Genomic DNA, 12,343 nt, shown 5'->3' with positions numbered 1-12,343 from the left:
GCTCATTAGTTGTGGCTTGCGGGCTCCAGAGCACAGGCTCAGTAGTTGTGGCACTCGGGCTTAGTTGCTCCGCAGCATGTGGGATCTTCCCGGCCCAAGGATTAAACCCATGTCCCCTGCATCTGCAGGCAGATTCTTAACCACTGCGCCACCAGGGAAGTCCCCTCTTTGTCTTTAATTTTTGTCAGTTTGAGTCTTATGTGTCTTGGCATGTTTCTCCTTGGGTTTCTGCTGCCTGGGACTCTGCACTTCCTGGACTTGGGTGGCTATTTCCTTTCCCATGTTTGGGAAGTTTTCGACTCTAATCTCTTCAGATATTTTCTTGGGTCCTTTCCCTCTCTCTTATCCTTCCGGGACCCCTGTAATGTGAATGTTGGTGCGTTTAATGTTGTCCCAGAGGTCTCTTAGGTTGTCTTCATTCCTTTTCATTCTTTTTTCTTTATTCTGTTCCACGGCAGTGATTTCCACCATTTTGTCTTCCAGGTCACTTATCCATTCTTCTCCCTCAGTTATTCTGCTATTGAGTCCTTTTAGTGTATTTTTCATGGCAGTTATTGTTCATCTCTGTTCTTTAATTCTTCTAGGTCTTTGTTAAACATTTCTTGCATCTTCTCGCTATTTGCCTCCATTCTTTTTCTGAGGTCCAGGATCATCTTCACTATCATTATTCTGAATTCTTTTTCTGGAAGATTGCCTAGCTCCACTTCATTTAGTTGTTTCTCTGGGGATTTTCTTGTTCCTTCCTCTGGGACATAGTCCTCTGCCTTTTCATTTCATCTATCTTTCTGTGATTGTGGTTTTTGTTCTGCAGCCTGCAGGATTGTAGTTCTTCTTGCTCTTGCTATCTGCTGTTTGGTGGATGAGGCTATCTAAGAGGCTTCTGTAGTGTCACTTTGTTTTTGCTGTTGAGGAGTGCCCCATTGTGTGATTATGGCACTGTTGGTGTATCCATTCTCCTGTTGATAGACATTTGATGATTTTTGACTGTCTACAGCTGCTCTGATCATGCTGTGTAAAAGTCCTTCAGTGAACACGTGTTTTTCCTTTTGGGTAAATAGTTTGAATTAGAATTTGCTGGGTTCTAGGGTGGCTGTGTGTTTATAGTTTCCCAAAGTGGTTGTGCCATTTACATCTGAACCATCCTGTATGAGAGTTCTACCCGTTTCTTGACCTCATCAACATGAAGCATGTCAATCTTTTTAAAAGCTTTAGCTATTCTAGGGGTAGGGTGGGGTGTTAATTTGTATGTGCTTATTGGTCATTCATAGCTTCTTTTGTTGCTTTCATTGTCATAATTGTTTTCAATGTAAAAACTTACACTGATAAAATTGGATGAAGTGAGTGTATTAAAAATGTTTTTGAAAATATATCTACTTTGATTAAATTGAAAAAAATTAGAGGAAATCATAAATGTAATGATTTTAGTTGCAAGTATCATTCTTTGTGTACCTTGTTATTTTCCAGATACTATGCTGTGTACTTTACTTTCATTTTTTTTAACCTTGTGAGCCATGTTGATGTTGACAAAAAATTAATCAGTCGATCTAAGAAAGAAATAGAAAATTTTATTCAAGCCAAATTGAGGATTATAACCCAGGAACAGCATCTCAGAAAGCTCTGAGAACTATTGCGTTCGTTACAACTCAAGGCTCAGTTATATAAGTTTTTTGAGACAGAGGGCTGTACGTTAAATTATGTATTATTGACAGTTTACACAATCCATATCTAAGCATCATCATGGCCTCTTACAAGATGAAGAAGGAGGGTTTTCTTTGCAGGTGTTGTCTTGTTGATGCTAGGAGAATGTTGCTCTTTATGGTTGAGCCAGGTATATTTGCTGATAGGGAAGGTTGATCGATGCATAATGCAGATAAACAATGTACAGTAGGGGGCAGAGAGGAGGCCAAAGGACAGAGAAAAATTTTCTCTGTTTAAATTTTTCTTTTCTTGCCAGGAAATGTGAATTGTTTTTCACATTGAGTGGAAAAAGTTGTCTTAAAATTCCACTTTATAGGCGTGGACATAGGTACCACAGAAGTTTAGTGATTTGCTAAGGTGTCATGACTAGTGAATGACAGGTTTGCTGACCCCAAACCTCTTCCTTTTCTTCCTGCGCTCCGTGTGGCTCAGTGTAATAGTTCACCTGATGGGAGCAATGACAGCGAACAGGCAGAGGCAGTCCACGTGTGGGCCAGACCCAAGCAGTATTTTTATTTTTTAAATTTATTTTTATTATTTTAAAACGTGTTTTGGCCACACCATGTGGCACGCGGGACCTTAGTTCCCCAACCAGGGATCGGTCCCGCGCCCCCTGCAGTGGAAGCACGGAGTCTTAGCCACTGGACTGCCAGGGAAGTCCTCCCAAGCAGTATTTTTAGAACCTATTAATTTAGTTAGCAAATGTTTATTCTCTGCGTCCTGCTGGAGAGCGGTACCTTGAGAGGGGGAGGTGGGCTATAGAGTATGCAGATTGTGATCCCTATGACAATAATTAAGATGCCTGAAAAAATAGCCAAAAGGCCATTTTTTTTAAAACAAAAATGTTTGGAAGCTACAGAAAGGCATAAATAGAAAACCCCTCATCATTTAGGAATAACCATTGTTAATGTTTTTCGTGTATCATCTTCCAGGCTTTCAAAAATGCAAATGTTTACTAACAGTACTAATTATGATGCCAGAACTGGTCTCAGTGGTTTGTATCTTTTCCACTCATAAGGTTGCCATGTCTTCTATATTGAATATTCTGCGATGTCTATTTGTTCTGTTGCTTTGGGGAAGTCTGTCATATGGAAAGGGAATCACTTTTTTTTTTTTTAAACAATTCCCTATTGTTGACCATTTAGGTTTTAGATACTTTTACTATTATAAATAATTTTTAATTACCTTCTTGAAGATTATAAGTCATTGGGTATAAGAATGATTATTAGGAAGAAGTTCTAGAAATGAAATTGGGTCAGAAGCACGCACATTTTCAAGCTGTCTGATCTGTGTCCTTCTTATTCTGAAGAGTAGGTGGCACAGTTCCAATCCAACTCCTTAGACATGGTCTTTGTCCCCACACCCCTCAGAATGGGGAAGACTTTGTGTTTAGACTTGTTCTGGCTTTTGCCATTAGAAAATAAAGCCCAGTAGGAAAGAACTTGTGTGCTTTTTCACAGTAAATTTGATTACTAGAACAATGCTTAGTATATAGTAGGTCCTCAGGAATATTGGTTGCATTTGGCTGGCAAAAGATACCTCCTTTAAAAATTTTTTAAAATAATAACATTATTGATATCTAATTCATCTACTGTAAAATTCAGTCTCTTAAAGTGTATGATTTTTTTTTTTTGTATATTCACAGAGTTGTGCAACCACCATCACCACTATCTAATTTCAGAACACTTTCACTCCAAAAAGAAACCCTGTGCCCCTTAATAGTCACTCCGCATCCCCCACTCCTCCCAGCCGTTGACAACCGCTAATCTACTTTCTGTCTCTAAAGATGTCCCTGTTCTGGACATTTCATATAAGTGGATTTGTACAGTATGTGGCCTTCTGTGTCTGGCGCTTTCCACTTAAAATAGTGTTTTCAAAGTTCAGCCAGGTTGTATCATTCATATTGTACTTAATTTTTTAAAATCGCTAAACAATATTCTGTTGTATGGATATAGCACATTTTGTTTATCCATTCATCAACTGATGGACATTTAGGTTGTTCTCTCTTTTAAGTTACTATGAATAATGCCGTTATAAACGTCTGTGCATAGGTTTTTGTGTGGACATATGTTTTTATTTCTTATGGGCGTATGCCCCGGAGTGGAGTTGCTGAGTTTTACGGTAACTCTATGTTTAATGTTTCGAGGTATAGCCAGACTGTTTTCTTAAGTGGCTGTACCATTTTACATTCCCAGTAGCAATGTATGACAGTTCCAGTTTCTCCGTATCTTTGCAAATGCTTGCTACTGTTCATCTTTTTTATTATACTGTCCTAGGAGATGTGAATTTCCCTGATGACTAATGAAGTTGAGCATCTTTTCATGTGCTCATTAGCCATTTGTATATCTTCTTTGAAGATATGTCTATTCAGATTTTTTGTTTATTTTCAAATTGGGTTATTTATCTTTTAATTGTTGAGTTGTCAGAATTCTTTCTGTATTTGTACGTCTTATATCAGATACAAGATTTGGGAATGTATCCTCCCATTCTGTGGGTTATTGCTTCATGTTTACAAAGCAGGTAGACTCTGCCTAGGTGATCACATTGGGTGTTGTGAGAGCCAGAAGCAGGGGTAAAAGTTTTAGGAACTTCACAGAAGGACGCTGGAGACCATTAGCACTGGCAGCCTGGACACGGGGTTTGTAGGACAAATCGTCTGTTTAGAAACTGAGCAACTGAGCGGCGTGATTTCCAGTGGGTGGGTGTGGGCCACTGTCACCAGGTGTGTGAGTCAGCACACAGCTAGGCTGTGGGATCAGGGCTCAGCCCATGGTGCCTTCACACCTGCTACTAAGATAACCGGTAACCAGTTTCTGTTTCATGAATTACAGGATATTGAAGCCAAAAAAGAAGCACAGAAGGAAAAAGAAATTGATGAACAGGAAGCGAATGCCTCAACATTTCATAGAAGTAGGACTCCATTGGATAAAGATCTTATTAATACGGGAATCTATGAATCTTCTGGAAAACAGTGCTTGCCTCTGGTTCAGCTCATACAACAGCTTCTTAGGTAAATAGCATTAGACATATTTTAATTAGGAGGTTTATTGGTTTTCATATTAAGATAGTGAGATCGAGCACTAGGGTCTCAAAAATGTGTTTAGTTGTTGATGAAGTACTTTGAAAATTACCTAGGATAGACTTTAGAGCAGATTCTTAAATATAGGTGAGAGGAGAGGTTAGAATGTATGAAGTAGAACTGGAGATTCTAAAAGTTCACACAAGAGAAAATTGGAGTGTGTGATAAACCTAGGATGAGATTCTTAGCCTCATTAGTAAGCAGGTAGATACAAATGAAAATCATCATGGTAAGGTTGTTTTTTTAAACTGGTTGTGTCCTTGCCTCATTCTATATATCATAGATTTATATCTATTAGTTTCTAAGACAGCTTTCAAAAGCTGAAGTAAGTAAAAGAATGGTGAGTGTTATTGTCAAAGGACTGATCGGAAGGAGGTAAGAATCAGAGTCTGAATATACGCAGAGACTAACCTCGATAAGGGCTGAAGTAGTCAGTCACTGTTTGCTAAAGAATGTCAGCCTGCGTTGTGGTGACCATCAAAAAGAGCCAAAAAGCCGGGTGGTTTCTGAAAGGCATTTGTTAGACAAGGAAAAATTATTGCTCCTTTATGTAACACAACTCCGCTCTGTGTAAACCTGGCTCCTGGTTTACTATTTATACAGAGAGGAAAGAGGGCTTGGTGGGTTGGCTCAGATACCTAAGTCCAGGGCATTGGTGGGTGGTGTACTGGCATGGAGTGGCCTGCCCTTCACACCTGGAAACACCAGAATTTGCTGGGCACACAGTGAGCTTTTAAAAGAGGAAGTTTTAGAGCTAGTTCCTGACATATATTTTAGTAAATGCTAATAAAAAACCCCATTTCCTATTTTTTATAATGTGATGATTTTTAAAATCAATATTCACACATTCTGATCTTCACTATAACAATCTGAAATAAAGTGAATTAAGTCAGTGCAGCTGTGGCAGTGACAAGAGCTTGGGAATTGTTCCTAGAAAATTGCCTTTGCGCCTGCTTGTCTAAAGCTGGCCACTGAGACCTGCCCAGCATGGTAACTGTGGCAGTAGCAGCAAGAGCAGTGTTTATGTTGCAGAGTTAATCGAGGGTCAAGTGAGAAAATGCACATTGAGTGCTTTGGAGTGAAAAGGTAAAGGTCTCTGGAGAAGTTTTAAAGCAAAAGCACGTATCTCAAGATGTGATTTTCCGAGTTCTTGACCACCCCTTCCTTCGCCGAGGAGGCTGTGTCTGGGCCCGCTGGTGTCACTGGCAGAGAGCCAGTGCTGGTTCTCTAACCTCGGTCCTGTCTTAGGTTACTGTTCCCGGGAGGGGCCAGCTCTCCTGCTTGTTCAGACGACTTGTTCCCTTGGTGTGTAGAGACCTGTCCATCCTGGCCTGCCTAGCCCTGTGCTGTTCACTCTGGCAGTCGTTGGCCACGTTTGCCTGTGGGTGTCCAGTGTAGCTGAGACACTGGGTTTTTATTTATTTATTTATTTATTTATTTATTTTATTTTTTATTTTTTTTTTACACACTATATGATTTTATTCACATAACATTCTTTTTTTTAATTAATTAGTTAATTTATTTTATTTTTGGCTGCGTTGGGTCTTCGTTGCTGCGTGTGGGCTTTCTCTAGTTGCGGCGAGCGGGGGCTACTCTTTGTTGCAGTGCGCGGGCTTCTCGCTGCGGTGGCTTCTCTTGTTGCAGAGCACGGGCTCTAGGCACGCGGGCTTCAGTAGTTGTGGCACGTGGGCTCAGTAGTTGTGGCTCCCAGGCTCTAGAGCGCAGGCTCAGTCGTTGTGGCGCATGGGCCCAGTTGCTCCGCGGCATGTGGGATCTTCCCGCACAAGGGATCGAACCCATGTCCCCGCGTTCTTCTTCTGCACCATCTTGTCCATCTTCTTGGCAATGCGGACCACCTCGTCCTCCATGGCCCCGGCAGGCCTGCCCCGCGCCGGGCCACGGGGGACGGGAAACGAGCGGAGCTGGCGGGGCGGCGGGTAAGCCCAGGCGTCGGCGAGGGCCCTCAGCAGGCGTGACCGACGCGCTTCCTCACTCACGACGACTCTGAGTTTTTATTTTTTATTAAAATTCAAATTAAAAATCTTAGACCTGATTCAGCTATTAGAAAACTTGTAATTATGTTTGGAATAACTTGGCCATATGAATTTACCTTTTCAGCTCTGCATTTTTATGAGACCTAAGTGCAGATCAAGTATTCGCAATGAAAATTTAGTTATCTGAATTGAGATGTGCTGTATGTACAAGATACACAGTGGCTTTTGAAGACTTTGTGTCTTCAAAAAACTAATATAAATATCTCAATGCTTTTTCTTACTGGTTTTATGTTGAAATGATAATATTTTAAATATATGGGGATAAATACATTATTAATACTGATTTTACACGTTCTTTTTATCTTTCTCTATGTGACTGGTAGACATTTTAAAGTACACACGTGAGTCCCCGGCCGTACTTTTCTGTTGGGCAGTGCTCTCTGGCCCATCCTCGCGCGTTGTCTTCTGAACCTTCCTCTTTACGTTTGGTTCCGGTGGCATACAGGCAGGAGTGGGCTCCAGAGCAGATTCATAATGAAAAGGCACAAAACAGAAACGGAAACGTGGAGTAAATAGTACCTTAAAAATGTTTGGAAAATAGAAAAAGGAAAATGCATGTACAACCCTCTCACTAACAGAATGCCTGTGATCCAGGGTCCTTTCATAAGCGTAGATAATGTGCCCCTCCCCTTGCAGAGATAGACTTTAACATTTATTTCTTACCTTAAGTGTTTGTGACTAAAGGAGACTCAATGTATTGAGTCTAAATACATCTTCGCTGATGCAGTTGTTGAAAAATAGTCTAAAGATTTACATTTTGGAGATTTTGGAGACATTTCATATATTTTATTCTTTGGAAAACAGGTTGGAGAAACTGCAGCTTGCCAAAAGTAAGCCATGAAACAGATTTCAGAGTAACTCTTATGCTGGCAAAGAACCACAGAAAACCATTTATATTTGGCAGTAGAGAGCTGTGAAGATTTTTAAATTAATGAACTCTATCAGAATTACACACTTTGATTATGATTCTGAATTTTATATTAGGGAAATAAGTTAACATTTGTATTGTATTTTACTACTGTCTTTTGCTCCATCATGTATGGCATAAAACCCAGATTCCAGACCTTTTCTTCTATTGTGATATGGTTATCAGGTCAGGTTATCAGGTCGTGGAGCAGAAAGGTGAGGTGGACCGCAGGTGAGGCCCTGAGCACCCACCTGCGTTTTGTGTGGCGGGGAGTGCTGAGCACAAGCCAGGGGTCCCTACTGCTCTTTCTTCTCAGCTCTGTGGACGTGAGTTGATGTGTGTCTTCTGCTCCTGTCCTCACTCCACTGCTGTAGTGGATGAACCCTGGGGGCTGGTACGATTGACAGGGGTTCTCCTCAAACCTGCTGTTACGTTAGAAATCGAAGAAGTGGAGCAGAATGCTTTTCTGTGGCCTGGTGTTGTGCAGAGGTTCCGGACTCGCCTCCTCAGTGACAGTGCCCGCTGGCAGCCCGCTGGCTCTCACCCTCCTGGCTGGGTTTGGGCTGGTGTGGTGGAGCTACATTGACAGAAGTTCCAGAACCAGGCTCTGCTTTGGCTCTTTTCCTTCACTAACTCCCTTCTTCCTTCTGTTTTCAGTACCACGGATCAGACCTTGTTCACCTGGCACTGAGACTGTCCCTGGGTGGCAGGGTCTCACCTGGTGTTCCCTGTGCCCTCTAAAATCTGCTTTCACACTGACTTTAGTTACCTTTCTCGGACACAAACAGGATGCCACTTTCCTTTCAAAACTGGTGGCTCAGCATTGCAGAATCTAGTCCCAGCAGCCTGGCACTCCATCACCTACAGTGTCCACTGTGTCCACTCCCCTTCCTTGTTTTGACCTCTGTGCCCTAGTTCCTTTGCATTCTGCTCATGGAAACAGAACACTTACTACTCTCCTAACTGTACTTTCTCTTTTCTCCCCATTTACTTACTGATGGTTCATTGCTCAAGTTGGATCCTGCAGTTGGAATTGGATCCTCTGCTCCTTTCCTTGCTGCCGTGTTCTTTGAGCACCTCTTACTCTGAGCTGTTTTATTTGTACCCGCTTTGGTCTTCCTTCCTGTAGTTTCTGAGCCCTGGGTATCCCCCTACATGGCCCACCCGGGTGCTTACTTGAGGAGGTCTGAAGGCAGACTTGTGAGGCAAATGCAGAAATGCTAGTGGATCTTGTCTTTAAGGATAGTGTCACATTTAGATTTGAAATGCAGATTTGGACAAAAAATAATAACAGTTACTTTTCCTTCCAAAGGTTTGTACAGGAGTTTTCTATCATTTTGGACTGTTCCATGCAACTCTTAGGAGCACATCTGTAAAGCAAAGGGTATCATTCTACCTTTTGTGTCTTCCGTGTGCCTCTGCTCAGTTTTGAATGAGGTGTGCTTATTGCAGATACAGCTGACACACATTTGGGGAAGGAAGCCAGCTGCAGGTCACCTGGGTGTATGATCTTTATTTCTGATTTTAGTTTATGTTGTGATTTTTTTTTTTTACAACCCCTCTCCCCCTTTAAAAACAAACATAACTTGTTTAATTTTGTAATCCTCTTTCTCCTGCATAGAAACATTGCTTCTCAGACAGTAGCCAGATTGAAAGATGTTGCCCGTCGGATATCATCATGTCTAGACTTTGAGCAACATAGTCATGAGAGATCTGCTTCATTGGATTTGTTGCTGCGTTTTCAGCGCTTACTTATCAGTAAACTTTATCCAGGAGAAAATGTTGGTCAGACTTCAGATATTTCTAGTAAGTTACTTAAAATGTTAAAGTGTCTTGTGTGTATTTTGGCTTTTTTATTTAGGCTTCTTGACATGGCTATTCTGCATGGCCCAGATGTGTAGTTCTTATACTGTTAGATGCACCAATTTTGGAGGACTTTTGCATCCACTTTTTTTGGACAGATGTTTCTATATTAGACTCATCAATATTTTTTATTTCATTGTGTTAACATTTAAATTCCTTAGACATGAGAAATAGCATCCTTTATGTTCAGGTTAGTCTTACAGAAGATTTATCAGACTTATTCCACGGGTTAGTTGTGGACTGTTAGAGATTGACATAATGTGGGGACGAAATAGTGACCTAATATTTGGATGTCACCCTGGTAAGCTAGATGGGTGTAGTAGGAGGAATGCATCATTGTTGAAGGAAGACTGAGTCTCAGTTATAGCTCTGGTTTATTAGCTGCTGGATATGGGACTAAGTCTCCTGGGGGCTGTAGATTGCTCACCTACAGAGTTAGGATAAGACTTGAGGGTGCCTGTGAGAATGAAAATGGGATGATACGTTAAGTGCTCAGTTCTGTGTGCAACGTAGAGTAGAGCACTTTCCATAAACTCCAAAAGGAGTGACTGGCTCTTTATAAGGTAGTTTTCTCTGGCAGTGATGGAAAGGTTTGCTACTTTTGTTAATATTTTTATAGCCAGTATAGTCTAAAACAACTTTGTTACTTCCTGAAAATCGTTAGGCACTTGTAGAGGATGGAAAATTTCAGGTTGAAATCGGTGAACCATTTCAGTCTGAAAGAGGTGACCATCTCAATGTCATAAAGTTACAAGGACTAAAAAGCTGTTAAGAGCCATGTAGGAGGAAAAGTTGATTTTTTTTTTTTTTTTAATATTTATTTATTTGGCTGTGCTGGGTCTTAGTTGCAGCACACAGGATCTTCGCTGCCACGTGCGGGATCTGCTTCCCTGACCAGGGATCGAACCAGGGCTCCCTGCATTGGGATTGTGGAGTCTTAACCACTGGACCGCCAGGGAAGCTCCGAAAAGTTGAGGATTTTTACGAGATTGAAAAATGCCTAACTTTGTTCACTGGGAGTAATTTTCAGGCATTAAGACTTGGACTTCAAAAACATGTATATTGGATATAAGGTTTTAGAACTCTAAGTTATGACTTTAGTATTTTTACTCGAAGTTTTTAGATACTATATAGTGCAGTGTATAAAAATCAGCATAGCCAAATTCAGTTTCTCAAATTATGTGATATAAAAGGAGCCAAGGACTAAATAAGTAAGGTTAACCGCTCCTATTTGAGAAAATTATTATAGGTAAAAAATGTATAGATGAGAGTAGAATAGTGGAACAATGAAGTTTATTTACAAAGTAAATTTTAATAGTGAAATGAAATTGTCTAAATCTTCCCTTCAGGTCCTGAACTAATGGGGGTTGGTTCCTTGCTGAAGAAGTACACAGCCCTTTTGTGCACACACATTGGAGATATACTGCCCGTGGCAGCCAGCATTGCTTCCACTAGCTGGCGGCACTTTGCAGAGGTGGCCTGCATTGTGGAAGGGGACTTCACTGGTACTTACCTTGTTTCCTAAATGTGGGCATGTATTTATTTTCGGAGATTGATGAGATTTAAAATTTATCATTTTGTGGTAAACCTGCATGCCTTTACCCCATACATCTTCTAGTCCTGTAGCCCTTTCTCCTTTCGTTTTTGTAGTTACTGACAATTCTGTGGTTAAGCAACCTGGTGTGGGAGTCACGTCACTGTATTATATACAGTGATACATATAATTGGTGATTTAGAGTCATACCACCATTATTAACACTTCAATAATGAGGTTAATGGTAATTGTCTAATTTTATTTCAACAGCGTAAGAATTAGTTGCCCCTTTTAGAACCTTAATAAATTCCTATACTGCTTAATATTTTTTCAAGTTAATTCTGTGACAGAGTATTGAGTGCCTTTTTTCTGATAATAAGCTTAGTTGCAAACACTTAGTTTTCTCAATAAAAGACTCTAGTTAATACTTTTGTGTTGAAACACAGTGTTTTTGAAAAGTATTCTTATAACTCAGAGGCTTCTGTTTGATACCTATATTTGTTTCTTTCAGAATGAAAGGTAAAATAATCCTGTAGAAATATGCTAAAGGACGAGTATTCCTTATTTTGTGATCTATCAGAATTTAAGCATAGCACAAGCTTACAGATGAACGCTTTTGTTTAAATCTTATGCCTTTTTCTTTCTTTTTAAATGTAGGTATTCTCCTTCCAGAACTAGTAGTTTCTATAGTGCTTCTGCTCAGTAAAAATGCTGGTCTCATGCAGGAGGCTGGAGCTGTCCCTCTGCTGGGTGGCCTGTTAGAACATCTGGATCGGTTCAACCACCTGGCACCAGGGAAGGAGAGGGACGACCATGAAGAGTTAGCCTGGCCCGGCATCATGGGTATGGCATCTTAACTTAAAGACTTTCACTGAGGAAAGTTTTGTCCTAGTCTAATCTGTTCTTGCCTTTTCATTTGAAAGACTGTTTAACAAAGGAAGACCAGTGATTGCCATTTTCACTGATGGTAGTGTAAATGGAAAACAAAGATAATCCAAATCAGAACAGATTTGGGTTATATTTAAGGAAAATTTTTCTGTTAGTAATGGTTGTTACATCCTGAATTGGATTATTTTAGAACATTCTGGAAAACCCTTTCTTGGAAATTGTCTCCAGAAGGTACTGTTGAGGTGGTTAGCTATGGTCCCACTTTGGAGGCAGACATTAATATGGGAGGACTTTCTTAAACTCACTGGCGTTATGTGAGA

The 12,343-nt window shown here is 40.6% G+C and overlaps 1 protein-coding gene across 6 annotated transcripts in view; it reads left to right on the top strand.

Moving 5' to 3' along the window:
* The window catches only part of HERC2 (HECT and RLD domain containing E3 ubiquitin protein ligase 2), a 217,936-nt gene that overhangs the window by 73,286 nt on the left and 132,307 nt on the right, over positions 1–12,343 (top strand). For all 6 annotated transcript variants that reach the window (XM_059927751.1, XM_059927750.1, XM_059927749.1 and 3 more), the window contains exons 20-23: positions 4,530–4,708; positions 9,360–9,544; positions 10,951–11,106; positions 11,793–11,978. In XM_059927751.1, coding sequence (XP_059783734.1) covers positions 4,530–4,708; positions 9,360–9,544; positions 10,951–11,106; positions 11,793–11,978 — 706 coding nt within the window. The remainder of the gene's footprint in view (positions 1–4,529; positions 4,709–9,359; positions 9,545–10,950; positions 11,107–11,792; positions 11,979–12,343) is intronic.

The sequence above is a fragment of the Balaenoptera ricei genome, chromosome 7 (genome assembly GCF_028023285.1).
Source record: "Balaenoptera ricei isolate mBalRic1 chromosome 7, mBalRic1.hap2, whole genome shotgun sequence".
Taxonomy (NCBI): Eukaryota; Metazoa; Chordata; class Mammalia; order Artiodactyla; family Balaenopteridae; genus Balaenoptera; species Balaenoptera ricei.
Note: the sequence above shows the minus strand (reverse complement) of the source record. Positions and strands in the feature narration are given on the sequence as shown.